Raw genomic sequence first — 23519 nt, forward strand, 5'->3', positions numbered from 1 at the left:
GATGATGATTAACGTCTCCAACTGATTAAATTTTAATGTGAAAATGATTAAATGAATCAAGCTTGTTTATCGTGACTTTGGCAGAGTTGAAAATAATGTTTATACAGATAACAATTGACTGTAATTCGTGGCGTTGAAAGATAGTTAAACATGATTAGCTTTTTGTTTTCACATTTAGATTTTTCTTCTTATGATCTCTAGATATTTGGTCAGAATGAGACTAATTTTAGCCGTTTAACATTAACTAAAACAATAAAGTGTTGGTCAAGATGGTTGATAAGGTTGTTTAGTCTGGAAGTTGAGGAAATTATTTCAAAAATGATTTCAAATGGCAAAATGAAGTAAACAATCAACAAAATTGATTAATATATTCTGTTATTAATTGATCAATACAGAGTACATTTCAGTCTTGCAGCTTTGTTTGATATCCAAATCACTGAATGCATAGATTTGTCATTGTCATCATGGACTAACCCAGGAACAAAAAAAAGGTAAGTTAATGAGTAAAAGCACAGAAAAAAGGAAAACAATTAGCATTTTGATACAAATCAGTTGTAAATAAATTAAGAGAAAGGCAACTTAAAAAGGAAGCTATGAGAGTTGAAGTCATGACACAATTAAGACTCAAGATTTAGGAGATAGAAACGATTTAAAAACAATTATTCAATCGTTATGTAAATTATAACAATAGAAAAGTAATTATACACAAAATTCTGGTTTCAGGGGAGACAATAAGTGGTGAGAAGACTTAGAGATGATAATAGATCTTTGAGTTTCTTTTTTGCTTGAAAAAGAGCTTTCCAATGATATTCATCCAGGTTTGTTCCCATGAACTTTATCCATGAGCCACATAAGGCCTTTAAAAATCTATTTCATTGAAAATATAATTTCTTTGTAAATGGTTTTATGTATAATTTATCTTGATTTTGGTTGATAATGTTTAGTCAATTTAGAGTCAATCTTGGCTATGTTTACAATATTCAGTCAATAGTCGTCTTGTAGGTAAACCTGGGCAATGGCAATGTCTCCAGTTGATAATGTTTGAATGGAAGCATCAACCAAATGCCGGTTAATTGAGTTTGGTGTTGATGTTAATATAATTGATTGTTTAGTTTCACTAATCGAAGTGTGACAGTTACAGTTACAACAGCTTCTCTGAGATACAATTGATTCCGATGGGCTTAGGCTTTTACGATTATCATTATTATTGTTGTTATGATTATAATTGTGATTATTATTATGGTAGTTGTTGTTGACACAGTTGACCATTTCTTGGGATTGATTAGATTCAGAATCAGATTGATCGTAATAGTCAAAGTCTTCCATATCGTTGCCTCTATCATCATCCGATTCACCATCTTCCGAGTCACTGGATAAATTGTTGGCATTACGATCAGAACCATCTTTACCCTCTGATTGTTTACGAGCCAATCTTTCCAATTTTTTAGCCACCTTTTGAGATCCTTCAATTTTGGCTTTAATTTCCTCAGTCATATCGATAAATCTGGAATCAAGAAAGATACAAGTTTATAATTAGTACAATTTAAAAACAATCAATTGAAGTATTGAATCAAAGTCAACCCAAGTCAAGAAGTAAAGTGACCATAAATCTATTATAAACCTAGAGACATTTACTGATGGATTAATGGACATCCGATGGTGATAATTGACTGTAAATATAAAGCTTTGAATGCGACATGAAATTGTGACAACAATTGCTCATTAAAAGAGTAAATCAAGTCAATAAGGTTAATTGTGTCGACAATTTTTCCCTGTACTTTGCATTAAATGTAAATGGTCAAACATGACTTCTTCCTGTAATATTTCATGGTGAAACTTTTCATAAAACTCCTTCCTCATCAATCTTGAACATTAACTTGAAACCAAGATGATGAACAAGATGAAAGATTAAATTGTAAATGAGTAAATGGCCGAAAGTGCAATTTGTTATGGTAAACGTTGGTTTTTTTTGATAAAAAAAGGAGAGAAGAAAAATGTTCATGTAAAGGTGAAGGTGAAAAATATACTCTTGAGAAACAGGCAAGAGAAGGAAAAGATGGGATAAAGGTAAGTGTTATGATGGCTGAGAAATAGGAAATGATTTCAAGATAGATCACGGATAATCAACTGATAGTAGATGAAAAGCGTGACCAACTCAATGTATGTGCCTAATGTACTAAGGTAAAAATGCTCAGGTCATTGGTTTTATTTGTGAATAATTTCTTTGTCTATTGCCATTAATAGGATTTAACCAGAAAATTTTACCTCTTTTCTGATTACACACATTGTATTATGTTTAAGGTAATAAAGGTAAATATACAAACATACTTACACCTTATAAAAAGCTGGTGAATACAAAATGTAAATAAGCAATAAAAGCCATATTTGTACTAAATGTAATAACGATTAATGAACAAAACCTAACCACGTTCAAGATGTTTTTTTTGGTTTTATGGTTTGAAAAATGTTAGATAAACTGTTAACCTTATTTGGTTTACATTAATTTGGCTAAAATAGGAATTTAAGTTTCTCAAGATTTTGCCTTAATCAGATTAATCGGGTTTTTTGTTTTCCATCAGCTGAGTAAATTGGAAACGTTAAATCAACAATTTAAAGATCACATTTTGAAAGTATTTTTTGCTACAAAATAGGTTAAATTGTCATGGTAAACATGAGGAATGTAAAATTGAATCAACTTGTTGGGTTGAGTTGTTAGATGTTGAGTTGGAAGATGAAAAATAGAAACAAATTTTGTCCTAAAACAATTGACAATTAGGTAACAGTTGATGGTTGTAACTAAATTGGACAAAATTGAAAATTAAGTCAAATTCATTTGGTTGTTACTATTTTCAACTAATATTGGCAAAAGCATAAGAGATAGTTGTATAATTAATAGAAAGGTGATTAACATGATATTAATAAACTGAGTTTCTGCATGATAACAAGATGTGAATAACAAGGTTTACTGACATCAATAAACCAGCTGAATATCAACAATTTAATAATATGATTAAAATTGTGAATAAATTAAAGTAGATCAAGTTCGTCTACTTTGACTGTTTAATATTTGTGAAAAGGGTAAAAGTAGATTCAACTAAAACAAACTACAATTTGGACTCAATCAAATTTTGTGTGCAAAAATTAAGTTAACAGCAAAAAATAATGATAACAAGTTGAGACTTGAAATCAAAGCAAACCCTGAAGGATGGCGATGCTAATGGTGCCGATGATGATGACAAGATGACAGACAAGCCTTTAAGATAAAATCAAATTACCAAAAAAAGGACAAATGGTATTAAATTTACATTAATATTATTTGAATAGATGTTTAAATGCAAGTTGATTGAGGCTAGTGATCATTTCAACACGGTAAAGATACTCAGTTTAAAGTAAAGTAATACGCTGCAATTTGTAATTCAATCTATGCTGAATCTACTGACCATCATCATTATACTAACCAGTAATAATGGTAATTTTAATAGCAATAATAATTGTAATATTAAACATCCTCATTGAGAGCTACAGTTAGACTGTCAATGGTTGTGATAAAGTGGACATTTTCAGGTTTCTTTTTTTCTCTTCTTCTCTTGAATCAAATTCATGTTTCCTGAATTTTGCAAAGTAAAATGCATAAATTGTCTGAATTTAAATTAATTTTCATCATTGTTATTACTGTTATTAGTATTATTATGTCGACTGTTCAAGCTATTGTTGAAACAAAAATGATAACTTAACACAAGAACGTGATTTGTTTCAAGTTGCTATTTTGTTTTGTTTTGTTTTTTTTCAGCTAATTTTTCATTCAAACCAATTTAGCTTTGTTTTTTGATTCATCCAAGCACAATTTGATTGTCAAATTATTTTACAAATTTCTTGATTGTTGCCAAACGCAAAACAACAATCAATGGTAAACTGTTAGCAGCTGATTTAATTCACTTGTGATAGTCAGATAATCTTGCAATTGGTTGAGAGTAGCAAAGAAGTTAATTGCATTAATAGATGATTAACACAAATCAAGCAAATGCATTTCTTGTAGCTCTTATTAACCTCGTCAATTAAGCTAATTATACATTAAATAATTACACTTTAACATCAATTATAATGTTCAAGTTTTTCCCATTTTCTGATTTACTTTGATTTTAATCTTAAAATCATTACAATGTCTATCAATCAAAGTGTTTCAATTGCAAGAATCAAAGTTTAATCAAGTTACATGATGTAAATTTAAGTAACTGCAATTGATTAGAATGGTTTGTTACTCCTGAAAAGCAGTTACTTTTTTAAGAATATTGTTCAATGAATTAAATATAACAAAAGTTCATTGTGAGATGAACATTTTGATTCATCTTGACCTGTTATTAAATTATGAGATAAACATTAGCGTTATTATTGTATTAATATTTCACACTGAGAGAGGTTTGTTTTGGTTTCACCAACAATTTCAGGTAAACTGAAACTCCAAGTCAAAGAGGTAATTTAAAGTATTACACACAAACAGGATAAACCATGTTATACAATAATGGTGAACAGTATGAAATTATTTAACAATGGAAAATATTATTCCATGAAAACTTCAGGAGATAAACAAATAATTGATATAAAAAAATGTTTATCTGGAAATGTCAATAAAGTTATTTTAAGAGGTGAAAACTTAGCATGAGTTGAAGGTAAAGATTGGGAAACAATTAGGTAAATATTATAATGGAATGAGTTGGAAAAATTTCATCAACTGAAGTATAATTTCAATTGATTGTGTTTTTGGTCAATTTGAAAGTTTGATGCAAAAAAAGGCCAGTAATGATCAGTTGGTGTCAGTCATGCAATTGAAGTATAATACATCTATTTGTGTTCATGTTTTGTCTGTTGATTGTAACAATCAAAATATTGAAAACTTGAAAATTATGTTCAATTTAACTGTTTAATGGAAAGATCAACTGATGTAACCTTTTCTGGGTGAAGTGATTGATGATAATGATCATCTTCAACATTCTCATCTTTAATCACTTTTTAAAATATCATTAGCTGACCTAATCCGGTAAGAGTCAGGATTCAGGGCAACATTGTAAAGGGAAAAGATGAGTTTTCATGATAACCTGTGAGAGGGAAAATTGAAAGATGGCTTTCAAAAGGTGAGGAAATGAAGTTTGGGAATCAAATGATTAACAAGGATTACATGGAAGTTGAAGTGTGAGAAAAGGTTTTATTGAATCATTTAAATACTTGAGTTAATACAAATTATGATTCGTTTAATATTGATTATTGTTTGGCAATAAATTTTCACTAATTTTCATTTTATCTTTTCTCTTGTTTCAGGTTGAACTTTCTGGTAAAAGGTAATCATTTGAATCGCAACTAATTGTAATTATGTTTCAAAGTTAACTGATTGATATCAAATTGTTAGATTTGTAAATTGTTTCATATTTAAGGTGTAAATTGTAAAGGTAGAGCTGGAGTAATGGTCATAATAATGGGAAGAATGAGAAATGATTTTCTAGATAAATTCATTTCTTGTTGGAATTAGCTTTTTGTAGAAATTATTTTTCATGATAAACATTAAACATTATGATGAAAAGGTGTAACAAGAGGAAAACTGTGATTGCCAATTGAGATAAAAACCAGAATTGAACTGAAGGAAAAATATAAACATTAATTCAAATTTTCAGAATGTATTTTTCAATATTTTCATCATTCAACTTTTTGTTGGACACAAAAATTCAATGAAAAGCCTTGCGGGTTGAGAAGACAGAATGGTCAAGAATATGATTCAATTTTTATGGACAGGGGAAAATGGAAAGCAATCATTGAAATATATCAATTGAATTGAGAAATTTTTTGTTCCCTAAAGTGTGCAGACTTTTTCATTGAATTATAATAGACTTGGATCATTATGAAGATGAAGAGAAATGTTTTTTATGAGCAATTTCAGGTTGATTTTTGTTTCCTGAAAAAGGTTTCAGTTAATATTGGAACTGATAGAATCGTCATTGGAATATGAAAGTGCAAGTCAACAATTTTATTACTATCAGCATCTTCATGATACTTGAATAGTGAATGATAAGAGTTTTTTGTTTGAAATCATTTCTTTACTACTTTATTTACCTTTAATTTCAACATAACATTTCAATTTTAGAGCTTATCAAATTTGAAATGAATTATAAGGAAATGAAGATTCCATTGAAACAGTAAAATCTGGTGTAGGTTTCCAGCTTAAATCACATACAATGGTATTAATCATTCATCAATATATCATGATCAGCAGAAAAGTAATCAAGGTAAAAAGAAAGGCAAGAAAACGTTTCACATAAATTGTGTGTTCACTCTGGGTAAGGTAAAAATAATCAATTTAAGTGTATCATTAAATAATATGTTTATAAATATTGTTCATTTTAAATTGGTTAGATGAACAAGTTTCAAATGTAATATATAAATGTTTAATCAAGTTGACTTGTAAATCAACAAATTCATCAACAAATTTACTGACAAATGCATCAATAAATAAAGACTGTATAAGGATAAAAAAGACATTTTGTGAATTTCAATTTTCACAATTTAACTAACAATTTGATATGGCTTATAATACGCACACCAATAATTGTTTAATTTAGCTAATAAAGTAAATTTATTAAGAAACAAATTGGCAATTGTGAGCTTCAAAACCAAGAATTGAATTATTGTTGAAGCTTTCAATCAAGGTTTCACATTCATCATCACTTGAAAATGTAAATTCAATTATGAGATAAATTAGTTAAAATAATGAAAAGCTAATGTAGGAGAGAGACAATGTCAAAAATCAATGTTAACACAATTGTTGGTTGATTATCATTTGTTATTTAAGATCAAGTAGGCTTTCAGAGTTGATGATAGACTGATAACCAAGGCTAAAGTGATCTATTGATTAAAGTTTCAGTAGTTTATCATTTTTTGTTTGATGGCCTAAAAAGTTAACCTTTAATACAAGGCTAACTGATTGATAAAATTCAAAGATTCCCAGTGAGCTTGATAAATTAATCATGATGAATCAAATTAAAATTCATTGACAACTTGCTTTCTCAAGTAACTGCTAATGATTTAGTCGATCAACCTTTTTTTTTGTCATTCAATTGAAAAAAAACAAGACTGTGATTAATGATATAAAAGTCAATTGGCTGTTAATGGAAAATGAATCTTCTCAATGGATAAATGACTTTCAATTGAGGTTTTGCCTGTGAAATTAGTTGATCAGTTTAAGGGACAAATTAAATGTGCTATTTATCAATCAGACGCAATTAACTGTCCCTAAACTGTACACAAAAATCTTGAATTCAAAGTGAATGTAAAACACATCAGTTTTGTAAATGAAATTACAGTTGACTAATCAATGTTGCGCACATTAGGGTTGGTTAACCCAAACAATTGTAATTGTTTCCTTAACTTATTATGACAATGAGTGATGATGTTTTCACTTTACTTCTGACTTTTTGGGAACACATAAAGCAGTAACAAAAAAAAGATCTTCTCATAATGATGTGATAAGGCATCAGGTAAAAGTGAAACTAGGTTACTCACCTTAGTAACCTGATTTCTCTATTACTGAGGATAACTTGTTTTGACTCGGTGTTGTACAATTTTTGCTTTAAATCTGTAACTTCCATGTCAATTTTTCGCAATTTTTTACTCGTTTTAACCTCTTCAGGTTTTATTTTGGATAAAACTGCTTCTTTGTTTAACTGGGCAAGCAATTCCAGATACTCGGGTTTAATTGATTTATGCATTGAAAGGTAAACATCAGGCACTAAAGGGTAAACATCCCAGACTGCTGAGTAAATCATGTCTTCAGTTAAAGGTCTATGGCTCCAGAATTTTTGGTCCCGTCGGAAACTTTTTTTAACCGCTTCTTTTCTAGGGCTCAACGTTATTCCAGTATAAAGTTCACATAAAGATTGGAGTGAAATAAATTTTGATTTGTACACGGGTTTACCATAGTTTTGCTGTTGTAACACTGAATGGGCTACTTGGGTGTCAAAGACGTTCATTAATCTGATTCCATGTTGAAAGTAAAGTGCACTCGAATCATTTCGTACATCATGGAATACTTTTATCACATTGGGAGCTTCTAATAGTCTTTTTAGACAACCAGAAAGAAAATCTGGATTAAAAAGAACGTCAAAAATGTATATTCGGGGTACATTTTTGGTTCCAAAACGAACACCATTTGATTGATTAGGAAATCTTTTACTGGTAGGCGAAGGTGGGCGAGACATGACCGCTATTTCGACTAATGTTATAGAACCGGAAGAACCAAGGTTAACACCTTCACAGTCAATGGCAACAATTGATTCAGTGTTGATTATGTCGTTGACAATTTCTTCTCCTTCCTTTGTTTTGCTGACTATTTGAGTATAACGGAGTAATGTGGCATCAGAGAAGACATTATGCGGTTGAGAATAGGAATCTGAATAATTAGAATGGTGATTATTATGATAATGGGCTGATGAAGAGGTTGATGATGAAACAGAGGAAGAATGGTAATGAGAGTTAACATGATGGTTATTGTTATTCATGTTGTTGTTGTTGTTAAAATGAGAATTGTAAGGTGAATTTTTGGCTTGGTTAATGTAACCATTTTTGTACATTGATGCATTGTCGGCCAGTGCTTTCATTATCTGTGATCTGACTCGCTGTTGAAAAGATCCCGCTGAGCTTACTCGGGAAGGCGATGAAACTGGTGAGACACTTGACACTGGAGACATTGATCTAGGCGGTGTAAGGCTGCTGTTACCACTGTTTTGTTGACTGGGTGGTGAATTATTGCTGATATCTCGGTTTGAATTGTTATGCTTGTCACTGGCTGGGGATGAAGAGTTGGTCAATCCATTGGTACCATTGGAGGTTAATTTTAAAAGACTATGATTTTTTTGTCCACTACGAATTTGTTGCTCCCTTTCAGGTGTTAAACTAACATAAATTGATTGAACAAGAAATAATTTAGAATTCATTTTGAGTAAAGTACACAGATCATTTGTGTTGTTCACCATACGAGACCAGAGTTCATTTGCATGATTATCTTTCATATAATTAAACAATTCATCCAATGTAATGGCAGATGTTTCTGCATCATTGTTGTTATTATTATTTCGGTGGTAATTTTTATCATTATTGTTGTTGGCATTGGCACGTTTCTTCTCACATTTATTACTCAAGGTAAATACAACATCTTCCAGTAAATTGACAAGTTGCTGCATTAAATATGGATCAATTGATACTTCTTCGGGCACTCTACGAATGGTCAGCTGTTCACCATCAGGACCAACTTTTTCAAGGACACTTTTCAGTACAACATAGTCATCGGTAACAACATAGATGTCTTCATTTTTACAGAGAAAATCTTTGAATTCTCGAGCAGTTTGACCAGAAACGTGACGTATTTCAGGTGGAGCTTGCGATCTATGGCCAAATAAGCTTTTTATTGGGACTTCTGCATGGCCATATTGTTCCAGCTTTTGACGAAAATAGTCGGCAGCTTCTTTACTATAATCTCTGCGTTCCTTGGTGGCATCTTTACTAACCATATTTGTAATGTAAACCTGTCATTCGGGTATAATGAAAAGATGGAATAAAGCATTAAAAGTTTTGTTATGACATAAATGTTGATGGAATAATCTCAAAAAAATGTGTTTCCATAATTTTACTTTTCTGGGTAAAACAGAAAAAGAGATGTTTGAATGATTGAATCGATTTGTTCTCTTTTACAATCGATAATTACTAGAGATAAAACAATGAACTGAAGGAAAGGTAAAGGTTAATGAAAGAAGGGTGGACGGAATATCTTCAAAGTTATTGATTGATATGAAAGTCATCCATAAAAAACACAAGATGAAATAAAACATAAATTAACATAACATTTTGAATTCACCAACATTATGAGTCAATGACTTTATCGGAAATTATCGATACAAAAATTCAAACAAACAAAATTTTGAGAAAAATTGTCACATGTACATTTACCTGATCATCTTCAATGGTAAAAAGAGATGGATATTGAGATAAAAATTTTCTCAACCCTCGCTGAGACCCACCAGCAATCTGTCTCATCTCTTTGGTAAATCCTTTGGTACCAAATTGACAGGACAAGTCATGTAAACTTCTAGGTTGACCTTTGTCCATGAGTCGATCCAGAAAAAACATCAACGTCATGTTTCGTATGTATTCATAATCAGAGGAATCCATGATGCTGGTTGTTTGAGAGTCCGTATCTTTGTCTCTCTGTTTCTTTTGATAACGTGGTAATTGAAAGATATGTTGTTGGCAAATATGTATAGTTGTTGAAACAATCCTTTGAGTTGATTTAAAATGGGAACAGTAGGACTAGGATTAATTATACCGGGTACATTAATTATCTACACAGTATGTTGAGAAATAATTGAACCTCACAAGCATCCACAAGTGAGACAAAAAGAGAGGAATACCAGACACAACCAGAAACAGTCACACCAAAAATAAACCAAAGGTAACAATGAAACCAGGGAAACAAAATAATAGAAATACCTTGTAGCTTTGGGTTTGTATAAAAAAGAAGATGAAGAGAAAGAAGAGTAACAAAAAAAACTTGGTAAAGTTGTGTAGAGTTGATTCAAGTTATTGAGTTTCTTTGTTTATCATTCTCGATGTTGAATTGTTGTCGATGGCGTTACAAAATTGTTTGTCGTAAACTATTCATAGGTAATGCAATGCAAAACGGTGATGAATGATAATAGTTCAGTGGAATATTGGTATCATGGGAGAAGCAGAGGTAACCCAGAGAGGGAGGAAAAAACAAGGACTAAAGTCAGAGATGATGAAAGATAGGATAGCATAAATTATAAATTTATCACCTGCATTCTTTATGAAGCTTTTTTCAACAAGATCAACAGCATTTTTTTGCGTTTAATTGACAAAATGGTTTCAATTCAACTTGGTCATGTCCATCTTGAAACTGGAAAAACCTCTCTGAATCTTTTTTTCCTCTCTCTCTCTCTCCCTCTCACTCAAACACTTTGTCTCCTTTTCAATCTCACTCAGTTCATCAAGGATGATGACCTATACCACCAAAAAAATAAGGAGAGGGAAATATTGAACAGCAGAGGAGAGAGAGAAAAAGAAGCAGAAACGATCAACAAAGATGAAATCTTTTCCTTAAACGATGAATGAGTGAGGATGAATGAATGAAAAAATGGAGAAAAAAAACAGGAGAGAGTTGTTCGGATCCGGTTAACCGGTTTACCGATTCTTCACTTTTCCCACAAGGCAACTTCACCAAACTTGACTTTTGAATGGTATTTTGGTTGTTACTTGTTCCTCCAAAATCGAAATTTGACACTATGATCTTGATCAGTTTGCCTGGTTCAGGTTGTTACCGGTGTTCATCCCAACATTCACCCAACACTATGAGAAGATAATTTGGTTATCCATTTTGTTGCTATTTAAAAATATTTGCCAGCCGGAAAGAGAGACAGACAGACTGAAAAAATAACTAATCTAGAGTAAAAAGAAAAAGTCACATCATATGGTTAATTATGAGTAGAAAGAGAGAAGGGGAAAGATGAGAGAGGATAGAGGTGGAAAGAGGAGAAGATAGACAGAGGAAGAAGGAAAAGGAGGAAAAAAAACTTACATGGCAAAATACAAGTTGATTGAATGAATGAGATGATCAGAATGTGAAGCAAAGTAAAACATGTATGATAACATGTAAGTTGACTAGTTGACGATACAGAAAAATGTAGTCGTGAAAACACGATTAATTAGCAGCAATTAGTAACAGGAAAAAGTAAATAAAGCAAGAATAAAAATTCAAAAGGGGAAAAAGTTAATAAATTATATTGATAAAAAAACCTTTTTTCCGATAAAAATATACAAAAGTACTAGATTGAATCAAAGTCGATTATCTCACAAGAGAAACTGTTCATCAAAAGTTCTGGCTATTCAACGGGTTCATTTATAATATTAGCTAATTTAACCCAAACTCTGAGTCAAAGTTATAACTCAAAGGGTTAAAGACAAAACAAATAAAAAAAAGTCGAAACAAACTCGATTCATTTTCATGTTTATTATAAAACCAATAAACAAAACGGTAGAGTTGGCTGTCACCATCTAGCGACAGCCGGTGAAATAATTTGTCAAATGTAGCGACATCTTTTAGCTACAATTCAACTTTTTCTGTAAACAATTTTTTTGTAAAAAAAGTTGAAAACTGAAAAGTTATTGATGATTTAATAATGAATTTTATTGTTTATTTAATGTATTTTAATGATAAGTAAGTGACGTTATTCAATTTAAATTTGATCAAATTTATTGATTAATTTCTATTCGCGTCTATGATTCCATTTTTGTTTCCTTCTGGGTTTCCCTCTTTTTCATCTCTTAAAGATTGTCTATTTTTTTATCTGTTTTATTAATTAAATGACATTATCATTGTTAAATTGATATTAAAGTTTAGCAATATAAGTTGTTTTACGTAGATTTATTATTTACTTTCATAACAACTTCAATAGAAACGATGATAATGTCATTTAAATGAAAGTAAATTGATAATAACCAAGCTAAACCTAGTAACAAATGGCAATCAATTGGAGAATGTAATATGTTCCTATCATAACTTATTGCCATCATGATGATTATTGCTGAAAATTGGATCTCTCCTTGATTTTTGTTTTCAAATCAAATAGATTTATTAAGGTGATGTATTCTTCTTCTGATAATAATCATTCTCATCATTGATAGAGTACATTGCATTTAACAGCTTTATCATTTGATGACAGCCAAATGTTTCAATCGAGCTTTGTATTTATTCATGTCTTGTTGATTCTTTTGCAGATTGGGATGGCAATTTAGCTGAACAATATTTCAAGAGCAAAAGAGGAATGGATAAAGAATCAAGTCAAGGATAGTAATTTTGGCCACAACTCTGAATATGCTGTGCAATAAGACGATGCCTTGCTGGATCCCAACGTTGTTTCAAGACGTCTTTCATTATCATCATCCTGGAGATCCATTCGCAATCAGATTTTTATCACCAAATTGTCAATTAAGTTGACTGATCAATGACACAAAGACAGGGGAAAACAGTAAACAGAGATTAAAAAAAAGTATGATCTCAATCATCACTGCTTTACGCTACATTGAGCTGCGTAAAATTTTGATTGCAATCATTTCCCTGGTTTGTATACTTTTGCTTATCCATCGCATTGAAAGGCACCAACACACGCACACATTATCTCTGTTAAATTTAATTAATACTTTGATTGAAAAATTAATTTTCATTTTCCTCTCTCTCTCTCTAAACCAGGTTAACCTTGCAAACCAATCTTCCCCCCTGATTAATTGATCCTGTTAAGACCTAATTTTTTCTAATTTTGTCAATGTTCTGTTGTTGTCATCATCATCATCACCAACACCGCCACCAACAAATGCCAATTGACTTGAATCAACTGATTAACTATATTTTTCATTCAATTTCACTTTATATTATCAAGGTTAATCAATGTTATTCCTAGTTATGCTTTTTCACTTCACTTTTCTGTTTCATCATACAAAGCATGATTACTTTGCCTCCATTAATCAAAGCCAAACATATTGAAAGACCTTTTAAAGTGATAATAATCAAGATGCTCAATTCCTATCAAGCTGACACTGGAAAGGTAATCTTTTATCCTGCAAATTTCCAGTCCAATATTGAAACAACAGGCAACATCGGTAAAATTGGCCTTTAATCCAGCAATCCATTGACACTCTCATCATGAACCTTCGAGTAGCCATTTATGCTTATCTTAACAATCCTAGATCAAGATTGTTACCAGATTGGATTTTGACCGTTTATTTTAAACGCAATGTGCTGATGATGGATTGATAATGATTAACAAAAAGTCACATGTAATGTGAATGTAAGTGTTGATTAGAAACTCCTTCAATTGTAGACAATTTATATTCACAATCAATGACAAGGACAAAAGGGAAAAGACGTAACAAGACCAACAATCAAAGACTGTACAAAAAAGCAAGATTAAATTGAATGGAGTAAAAATCATAAAGTGAAATGAAACAAATTAAAAGCGTAATCAAGCAAAGAAAATTAAATTAATATCGGAAGCAATTTAATCATCATTAATCATTATTAATAATTCATACATAAAAATTGCCAATAACCAGAGAGTTTTGTAAACATTACATATTGATATGCACAGAATGGCAAACTTATGGCAAGAAACAAATTAATTGCTTACAAAATTGCTTTAAACCCATTGTAAACTTGTTACAAATTTATTACTGTCTCATAATGTAATCATCGGCTCTTTTGCCTTTAATGGTTATCCTTCATAATTGCAATTATAAACCATCATTATTAATATAAAAAGAAGACAGATTTACAGTGAAAGAATTACGATTTAATTGATTTACCTTGATTGAAATGAATGAAAGGCCTTTAAGGTTCGTGTGTGACTTCAACTTAAAGTTATTACAATCATATTTACATTTATATTACAAATGGTTTTGTTATTTATTTATTATTGATTAAATCAGAATTTTAATGAAAAATAATTGTTGCTTAAATTCAATCATTTAAATCATTGAAATTATTGAGATGAAACAGAGAAACATAATTAACATGGGAAATGAAATGAAGAGAAAAAATTTTACCTCATTTTCATTTCTAATAATTGTTAGACATTTTATAATATGTATTTACAGCTGCGTAATTAACATTTGCCAACAATTAATCTTAATCAACCGTAATACCAATCAAGTTTGAAAAATTCTTCAACTTGAGTCCATTTATTGTAAAGGTTAATTCATTGAACACTTGTATCAGTTGATTAAATAACTGGATAGACAAATGTTAAAAGTAAACATTAAATGTCAGTCTGAAAGCACATTTTGTTTCAATTTTCATGGCTTGTATCAATTTAATTGTTTCAAATGACCGTAGTTTTATCAAAATTTTAAACATTTACCAATAATTGCAAAGGTTGACCATAATACAAATCATCTTTTGATGTTACTCTTATTTTATATCAAATAAATTACCAATTAATACATATCTTGAATCAATCTTTTGGTTTTTCTACAAACATTTTTCTTACATTTTTATTCCAATTCAATTGTCTTATAAAGGATTTCATGGATTATCAATTATATCGCATTTTTGCTTTTTTACTTTCTCTCTCTCAGCTTGGTTAACTATAAACTGTATTATAATATGAACAGATATTAACAAAATTGTTGGTTAACCAAAAGTTAATTATCATTAATTTTCATTTTTAACCCTGAACTAATAGTAGTACAATTGGAGTCCAACGATATTGTAATTGAGATAATCTACAAAAGAAAAGAATAGGTAAAAGAAAGAAATTAAAATTTTGCTTTTCAAAAAGGTTATTTTATCAAAACAGATTGAATCTGTTTAATTTTGCATCTCTGACTCTCATAGTGAGTGATTTTTAACTAGTTTTTTTTTGTTCATAAACAATGGATATTTTTTGCAAGGTTTGGTTTCCCTTCGAATTTTTGCTTTTTTGTTGTTTCGAGCAAAAAAGGCATGCAAAGTATATATAAAAAGTGTTGATATTTTTTTATGTTATGGTTGGATTTTGTTCTCTCTTCATTCTTTAAAAGTTTCACATGATAAACAAAGAGAAATAGGAAAAAAGTGGAAAATGGTACAAGAGGAAGAACTAGAAAGAGATGAAGTAAAGAAGAGAAGGGAAAAGGGAAAAAGACAGTGAAAAAGAGAATCAAAATTTCTCTTCTTAGCAGATAGCAAATGATTTCTAGGATTTCTCATGTTAATTAACTAATGTAATGTTTTTGTTTTTTTTCTTTGAAAAAAAAATTGATAAAGTTAGCTCTTTTCTTTCCATTTGTTTCCATTTTTACTCGATTCCATTGAGTTGATACAAATTGTATATTATACCACAGCCATTAAAGGATTAAAAATTGAATTTACAACCAATTTTACATGGTTATTTCCGCTTGCTTTTTTAGTATTGAAACTGAATGTAGAACATGAACATGATAGTGAGCCTTGTGAATTCAAGTGTGTATTTGTTGAGATATTATGGTTGATGTACTCCTTTTTATGTCGAGTTGAATGTGCGTGTGTACATCATATCATTTCATTTGCCAATATCTCCCATGATCACTACTGGATTAGTATTTACTCCAACATCAGTTGTTGATAATTTGGATTCAGTTTGGGTTTCTGCGTCTTTCAGTTTACCATTAACTAATTTATTATTAACAATTTGGGACTCTTGTAAATCATTAGAGTCATGATTTGAATGCACCACTCCATTGGTCACATTATCGTTGGTAGTATTATTGTTAACATTATTGGTAACGGTATTGTTAACATTACTAGCTATATTAGAGTTAACATTACAGTTGGTATTACAGTTGACATTATTGTTTATGCTATTATTTGTATTAGATGTATTATTATCACTAGTATTTGTATTATTGTGCGAGGACGATGAGGTTGTTAACTTTTGCAGTTCTTGTTTCAAATTTTCTAAATGCTGTTGTTGATGTTGCATTTGTTGTTGCTGTTGAACTAGTTGTTGAAAACATACTTGGGTATCCTGAGCATTTTGCGTCTCTTGAGCTTCTTTGGCAGCTTCTTGCATGGCTTTATTTAATTTTTGCTGTCGATTGCGGAGTAACAAGCTAATTTGATTACGAATTAAAAGAGCAACTGTTCGAACATCTTCTTCCATCAAGAAACCTGTAGCCACCAAAGCTAAAGCAACTTCATCAGCGTTATCTTTATCGATCTCAAAGTAAAATTGGATAGCTTCATTTTCCTTGTATTTATCTTTCCTTTTTTTAGGATCAGTAACAATCAATCGGAATTCAATCTTGTTACTAGTACTGTTGATGTTTTCTTCTTCATTCACAAATTCAACTTTAAATCCGGTATTTTCTTGAAAAAAGTCCATTTGGAGAAGCTCCTTGACGGTGGGCCGTTCAGTTTTATCCAGCCTAATGCACATTCCAATTATATCACGTATTTCTTGATTTTCGACTTTGTCGAAACTTGCTGGTGGCACTCCGGAAGTAACCTTTTTGTAAATTTGAGCTGGCCCAGAACACTCAGAATATGGATATTCTCCGGTTGCCATCTCGAGCATACACATACCGAAAGCATAAACATCAACTGATTCATCATAATGTTCTTCATACATTTCTGGTGCCATAAATTCCGGCGTACCAATAACGCTTTTGGCAAATGAACGATTTTTCAAGGTGGCAAGTCCAAGATCACCAATTTTAACGGAACCATTGGTGCCCGTAATAAATATATTGTCACATTTAAGATCTCTATGGATAATCGGTGGAGTCCTAGAATGTAAAAAGTTTAACCCTTTTAATATTTGACGACACCAAGATTTTAGCACTTTGATGTTGATCTTTTTAAAACGTTTTAAGTATGTTTTAAGGGTACCGGAAGTCATCAATTCCGTTATTAAGACTAGACACTTTCGGTTTGGCGAATTAACCTCTATATAATCATAAAATCTCACTATATTGAAATGCTGTAGACCTTTGAGCATTTCAACTTCCTCACGAAATCTTTGTCTTTCACATTTGGATAGTCTTTCTTGAAGCTCACACCAGGCTACCGCAGCCCCAGTTTGGGTGTCCAAACCCTTATAAACTGTTTTAAAGGAACCTCGACCAATTTGTTCAAATTTCAGGAATCGTCCATCCGGTGAAGATTCAACCGCATTTAACTTATCATCTCCATCATCACTATCCTCGACATGATTATTGTTACCATTTTTCATGTGTTTCTCTGTCTCAGTTTTTTGATTCTCCTTGACTGATGGCTGTTCAGCTACCTTTTCATCGGGCTGTTTCTTCAATCCGTCATCTTCAAATGGATTGTCAGGATACATTGCCATTTGCATTAAAATAAAATAAAATAAAAAAGGGATAAGAGAGGACAACTGGAAAACTGGAACCTGTTACAACAGAAAAAAAAGGATGGAGAGAAAAAGAAGAGAAAAACATATATATAGACACATAAAATAACCAAAAAGCTAAAGAGGAAAAGGATAGAATGATTGACTCAATACCAATTGATCAGACTGGCCCAATTGAGGGTTAATATTATCTGTATGAGTAAAATAGTCATTCAAATGAAGAAAAGTGTATAAATCTTACCTCAGATTGTGAGCAAAATTCACTTGTCTCTTCAATTATAACTGTAATCAAGAATAAAATAAAAAAATGAAAATTTGACTGCCGTTCAGGATTGAAATGAAAATAATGATTTGTGTTGCTGCACAAACGCAAAGATAAATGAGCAAGTTATAAGTTAGTTCCATCTTTTAAACAAAAATTGAACCAACATGGCCACGCCTTGATCAGATGAGCATTTTTTGCGTTCCTCATTTTTTTAAATCATCCGCGTGAATAGCTCATCATCATGGTTTGCGAATCAAATATTGTTTCCAAATTGTTATTGTCCAATTTTGAATAATTTGTTTTTTGTAATTTTGAAACCCTTAATTGCCTTGTTTTATTATTTAACTTTCAATTTCCCTGGTGACAAAAAGTTTTCCTTGCTTAACTGTTGTATTTCGATCACTTTGATCAGCTGTAATCTTTTTTATTTTGTTTTTTTTCGCCATCTAAATAGTGTTAATTTTGTTCTTATTTACCATGATTCGTCGAGGTACTAAACGTAAGCCTACCACCACACAGAATCAAGGTCCTGGTCCTGGAAATCGTAAACCAAAATCTGAATTTAATCCTCCAAAACTGCCGGCTAATGGATATCCTACAGAACATCCTTTCAATAAAGATGGATATCGTTATATTCTTGCAGAACCTGATCCTCATGGACCTTTCCGCCAAGAATTTGATGAAAATCAAGATTGGGCGGGTAAACCAATTCCTTGTTGGCTTTATCGTAGGCTTTGTCCGAAATCAGTTTTGGTCGCAATGCACGATAGAGCACCACAGTTGAAAGTTTGCGAAGATAGGTTAACTGTTACTGGTGAAAGGGGCTATTGTATGGCTCGTGCAACTCATGGAGCTCATTATGGGTCGTGGTTTTATGAGATTAAAATTACTGATATGCCTGATGGTTCTCATGTTAGACTTGGATGGAGTCAAGAATTAGGTAATCTGCAAGGTCCCTGTGGATATGATAAATTCAGTTATGCTTGGAGATCAAGAAAAGGAACCCGGTTTCATGAAAGTATTGGCAAGCATTTCACTGACGGTGGTTATGGTCAAGGAGACGTGATTGGAATGTTAATTGTTCTTCCTAAAGACGATGATCCTGAGTCGCCCAATAATCCTAATTACTTGCCACCAACTTTCAAAGAGAAGCCATTAGTTAAATTTAAAAGTTATCTCTATTTTGAGGAAAAGGACGATATACCTGCTGCATTGAAAAATTTGCAACCATTAAAAGGAAGTAAAATTATTTACTATAAAAATGGCCAAGAAATGGGAACAGCATACGAAGACATCTACAAAGGTGTTTATTATCCAGCAGCTTCTTTTTATAAAAATGTTACGTTAACTTTTAATTTTGGGCCCAACTTCGTTTATCCGCCAAAAGGAGTTGAATACAGAGCAATCGAAGAATTAGCCGAAGATGCATCGTCTCGTCAAACGCTTTCCGATCTTGTATATTTTGCAGAAAATGATGGTCTTCTAAGACTTGATACTTTCTACGGGACCGCTCCTGTGGGAAGTTAACACTTTTTTCTTAATATTTCGCTAATCATATCATCCATCAAATGTATATTTTGTCAAAAATCATGATCAAATTATTTTTTTCCCAGCAAAGTTCGCAAATGTAAAAGTGATCTCATCATTTGTCATCATTAATATTGAAATTTTTGCACAAGAGAAACACTTATAGTCATCATTTTGATCAAAAAATAAAAAAATTTCAACTCAAATTTTATGTGTAACATTTATTATACAACTATTAGTTCGAAGGATTTTTACAACAAAATTTATGTTAACCTGTTAAATTAAGATTGATTACGTGGTTTTGAATGAGCGATGGCATTTAATATTCTCATAGATTTTAAAGTTTGGACCAGGTTAACACCATTAAAATTGCCATTATTGTTTTTACAGATATTTACCAATTTTAATAAAATTATACGTAAACATCATAATCGTAAAGTGCAAGTTCTTCTTCTGATGGCAGTTGCGATAACATTTTTTCAGCAGGAATATAGTCGGGATCAATATAAGGTAACCCTAGCTTTTCACGTCGCTCTATTTCAAGATAAGCTTCCCTCAGTGCCCAAAAGTCCCATTGTTGACGACCTGCTACTATACCCGGACCAGAAAGAATATTTCTAGGTGCATAATCAGGTCTATAATAACGAGAGATAAGAGCTCCCCAGACAAAAAATATAATAATTGTAGTGGCTGCATAGTAATGCATCTCGTATCTATCGTGTTTTTTGCTTATTGGATCGCAACCATATGAAAGCCAATTCTTATCTTCACCTTCGGGATTCAAAAAGTCTTCAACAGTTTTTGGTCCTGGTGGTCTTCTCTGTAGCCCAGGGCGAAGGTAGATGTCACCATCACCACCATAAGGAATAGATGGAGGAATATTGTCATGTCCAGAAGCTTTGCCTCCACCAGTACCATCATTGCCAGTTTTTATTAAACGCACCGATGAGTTATAAGATGTACCAATTAGGTTATGTCTTCTAAATAGTCTCACAGTATTAAACAATCTAAATAAAACAAAAATTAGAAATCATGTTTTAGTTATCGGTCAATATAATGAAGCGTTTGTTTACAAATGATGATGAAGATGAGAGAGGTCATAGAAGTAAATAAGAAGGCAAATTCTGCAAAGAAGTTTGAGAGAGAATGGAATAAACAATTAACAGTGAAAGCTGCTCACCTGAAAGGTATCATCATTCTGATGGTAAATATGAATTGTTAATAGGGAAATTTGGTCAAAATTAAATAAATAAACAGCAATTAAGGTCGATACACAAAACCACTCACAATTTCAGCTCAGTTGAGGGACCGTTTCCATATGAACACACGTAAAATATCAATGGATTTAAAAACTTGAGATTATTGGGAGTTATTCAATTATTTTATGACAATTATGGATTTTATTGAAAAAATTTACTAATTTATTTAAACTATAGTTTGTTTTTGATGACCTCAAAACAATAATTTATTCTGGAACAAATGAAATTGCATTGAGCTCAATTTAAGAGTCATAAGATTGACAGAAATATATCAATATTCTTGTCCAATCTATGATATTTGAGTAATTCATTTAAAAGATGAAGATGAAAAATCTGAAATTAATTTTTTCAATTAATATTTTCCATGTTTATTCAAAAAAATTAATTAACTTTTCTTTTTGATTGTTATTTTAATTTGAATTTGGTCATTTACATTGTTTATATATCTCCCTTAAGAGATGGCGCTTCAACCTAATCTTTGAATCATTTTTGTTTTCATTCGAAGTTTCACTGTTTAATAAATTGTTATCAATTAATTAGTGTTTTCAATTGATTTTTTTCAATACTGTGTTTGCAGACATCTTAATTTGTGCCAGAAGGTATAGGAATAGTTTTTCAGTGAAAAAATATGGATGTTAAACCTGATTCTGATTTGGTTGCGGAACCTGCCAATGAAGAGGAGGAACTGTCAGCTGAGGAGATTGAGGAAAGAAGAATCAAATGTAACCAATTTAAACAAGAAGGGAATGAAAAATTTAAAGAAAAATGTCTCGATGAAGCCATTAATTTGTATTCTAAAGCTATTGATCTGTGTCCTCTTTCCGATATCAAGGAGAGATCAATTTTGTTCAACAATCGGGCGGCTGCTTATTTTCACAAACATGGAGAATTAAGTGAGCAAACTAATGAAGAAGAAGTGAATGAGGTGGATGAAAAAGATGAACTGGGTGAACCGAGTGAAACAGAATGCACTGTGAAGAAAGAAAGTTGGCTTGAAAAATGTGTTGCAGATTGTACAACGTCAATTGATCTTAATCCAAGTTATGTAAAACCATATTTAAAACGAGCTCAAGCTAATCGAAAGATTGGAAAAGAAAATTTGGACAAAGCCTTGGAAGATTATGAAATGGTTTTAAAGATGGACCCGTCAATTAAAGAATCGTATTCTGCCATCAATGAATTGAAAGTAGAGATTGATAAACGCAATGAAGACCTCAAAAACGAGATGATTGGAAAACTGAAAGACATTGGAAATGTTGTTTTGAATAAATTTGGCCTCTCCACTGATAACTTTCAAATGGTCAAAAATCCCGAAACTGGATCCTATTCCATCAACTTTAAAAGTTGATAGTTGATAATTAAATACAACGACACAACAAAACAATGTACCGTATTTAAAACAAAAGCTGATGTATTTATTAAGATGAAATCATTTAATTCCTCAATTTGTTATGCAACCTCTTAAAGAATGTATTAAAAACCCTTTTCATGTTAATCTTTGCCGTGTTTACTATTCAGAAAATTGTTTTAAGATATTTTTAAAGCCCAACACACGCCATTGACATGTGTTTGGGTTAATGATTAGCGCCGAAAGAAGCAGCATTTGCTGGGCGAAAGTAAAACTAGAAAAAGTGACAATTTTTCCATTGTGACAAGATTTGTAATTTACGGTAAAGAAACCCAAATGTGCAAGTAAAAACCTGGTCAATATATTTTTAATTTGGTAATTAAGCAAAAATGCACGAGTCAAACCACAAAGTTGACCACATTGAGAGTCCAGGTATGAAGACTGCACACCAAGAAACCACAACAATAATGACAACTGTAATAATAATGTCAATAAATCATAGTAAAAATGTCATAAATCAAGTGTTGTTAGCATTGAGAAAAAATATGTACATCAACTCAAACATCTACATCTTTAGATACACAAGTTGATTAACATTCTCATCTATTGTAATCATTCAATACCAATTGTTATTTGACTTGATGGTCACCAAAAAGAGATGAAAATTATTGATAAAAGTATAAATTGTCAACCATATTAGATGTCGTTTCGTTTACTTTTATTATTACAAGTAATAGTTGTACTTTTATTTGCTTCATCATGATTGTCATACAATTTTATTAGATACAATTAAGATTGCTATATAAGATATGATTTTTCATCTAATAATATTAACATGGACATTAACTCCAATCTAAATGTAATCATCAATAATGTTAAATCCTATTATACTAGGAACACAAAAATGAGTATCTTTTAAATCATAAATTGAACCGTATAACTAGTGGAAACGGTGAAGAGTCCAATTTGCATTATTTTCAACCGTATAAAGTAGTTAGATGAAAAGTTTATATCAACAAAATACTATAACCATTATCATGATAATTTAGTTTCGCAAATCAATCTAAAAGATTGATTATAATTGTGTAAAAATAAACATAATCAACTTTGACAACAATATCACCATCATTATTACCATCATGATCGCTAGTGGCAAAAGTGAATCCAAGGAAAACCCGAAGGAATTG

At 31.2% G+C, this 23519-nt stretch overlaps 5 protein-coding genes and 1 long non-coding RNA gene across 8 annotated transcripts; 3 read left to right on the top strand and 3 right to left on the bottom strand.

The window, feature by feature from the left end:
• Window positions 1-342: 342 nt before the first annotated feature.
• On the bottom strand, window positions 343-12063 carry egl (Egl_like_exo domain-containing protein). 2 transcript variants are annotated; one of them, XM_015939681.3, is made up of 4 exons: window positions 11630-12063; window positions 9985-11493; window positions 7546-9563; window positions 343-1504 (listed from the first exon to the last, which is right to left on the bottom strand). In XM_015939681.3, exons 2-4 carry the CDS (start codon window positions 10204-10206, stop codon window positions 985-987), a joined length of 2760 nt encoding a protein of 919 aa, XP_015795167.2. In that variant the 5' UTR covers window positions 10207-11493; window positions 11630-12063; the 3' UTR covers window positions 343-984. The 2 variants fall into 2 exon arrangements, with proteins under 2 accessions (XP_015795167.2, XP_089125191.1); XM_089269065.1 differs by lacking the exon at window positions 11630-12063 and having other exon boundaries at window positions 9985-10688; window positions 10851-11488.
• A 103-nt stretch (window positions 12064-12166) lies between these two features.
• LOC107371460 (uncharacterized) lies at window positions 12167-14550 on the top strand. 2 transcript variants are annotated; one of them, XR_003084005.2, is made up of 4 exons: window positions 12167-12268; window positions 12565-12690; window positions 12829-13171; window positions 13301-14550. It is a non-coding gene; the product is annotated as an uncharacterized LOC107371460 (long non-coding RNA). The 2 variants fall into 2 exon arrangements; XR_001570817.3 differs by having other exon boundaries at window positions 12208-12268; window positions 12382-12690.
• Window positions 14551-15366: 816 nt separating this feature from the next.
• LOC107371457 (serine/threonine-protein kinase WNK3) lies at window positions 15367-18271 on the bottom strand. The gene is made up of 2 exons (XM_015939543.3): window positions 18175-18271; window positions 15367-17972 (listed from the first exon to the last, which is right to left on the bottom strand). Exon 2 carries the CDS (start codon window positions 17916-17918, stop codon window positions 16125-16127), a length of 1794 nt encoding a protein of 597 aa, XP_015795029.1. The 5' UTR covers window positions 17919-17972; window positions 18175-18271; the 3' UTR covers window positions 15367-16124.
• A 98-nt stretch (window positions 18272-18369) lies between these two features.
• On the top strand, window positions 18370-19931 carry ash2 (Set1/Ash2 histone methyltransferase complex subunit ash2). The gene has a single exon (XM_015939544.3). The coding sequence runs from the start codon at window positions 18676-18678 to the stop codon at window positions 19723-19725; it is 1050 nt and encodes a 349-aa protein (XP_015795030.1). The 5' UTR covers window positions 18370-18675; the 3' UTR covers window positions 19726-19931.
• Window positions 19932-21035, bottom strand: NP15.6 (NADH dehydrogenase [ubiquinone] 1 beta subcomplex subunit NP15.6). Its single transcript, XM_015939545.3, has 2 exons — window positions 20906-21035; window positions 19932-20732 (listed from the first exon to the last, which is right to left on the bottom strand). The coding sequence occupies exons 1-2, from the start codon at window positions 20920-20922 to the stop codon at window positions 20138-20140; spliced, it is 612 nt and encodes a 203-aa protein (XP_015795031.1). The 5' UTR covers window positions 20923-21035; the 3' UTR covers window positions 19932-20137.
• Window positions 21036-21437: 402 nt separating this feature from the next.
• On the top strand, window positions 21438-22479 carry LOC107370911 (tetratricopeptide repeat protein 1). Its single transcript, XM_015938866.3, has one exon. The coding sequence runs from the start codon at window positions 21613-21615 to the stop codon at window positions 22330-22332; it is 720 nt and encodes a 239-aa protein (XP_015794352.1). The 5' UTR covers window positions 21438-21612; the 3' UTR covers window positions 22333-22479.
• The last annotated feature ends 1040 nt before the right edge of the window (window positions 22480-23519 follow it).

Source organism: Tetranychus urticae, chromosome 3 (genome assembly GCF_039701765.1).
Source record: "Tetranychus urticae isolate SD_2017Ah chromosome 3, NJAU_TeUrti_SD_1.0, whole genome shotgun sequence".
In the NCBI taxonomy this organism is placed as follows: Eukaryota; Metazoa; Arthropoda; class Arachnida; order Trombidiformes; family Tetranychidae; genus Tetranychus; species Tetranychus urticae.

What these genes read in the sequence shown, in the direction of transcription:
- egl (XM_015939681.3), bottom strand. Translation starts at nt 10,206, where the DNA reads ATGGATTCCTCTGATTATGAATACATACGAAACATGACGTTGATGTTT. An exon ending in TTACCATTGAAGATGATCAG is followed by an intron (nt 9,564 to 9,984) that starts GTAAATGTACAT and finishes CCCGAATGACAG; the next exon opens with GTTTACATTACAAATATGGT. An exon ending in AGAGAAATCAGGTTACTAAG is followed by an intron (nt 1,505 to 7,545) that starts GTGAGTAACCTA and finishes TCTTGATTCCAG; the next exon opens with ATTTATCGATATGACTGAGG.
- ash2 (XM_015939544.3), top strand. Translation starts at nt 18,676, where the DNA reads ATGATTCGTCGAGGTACTAAACGTAAGCCTACCACCACACAGAATCAA.
- LOC107371457 (XM_015939543.3), bottom strand. Translation starts at nt 17,918, where the DNA reads ATGCAAATGGCAATGTATCCTGACAATCCATTTGAAGATGACGGATTG.
- LOC107370911 (XM_015938866.3), top strand. Translation starts at nt 21,613, where the DNA reads ATGGATGTTAAACCTGATTCTGATTTGGTTGCGGAACCTGCCAATGAA.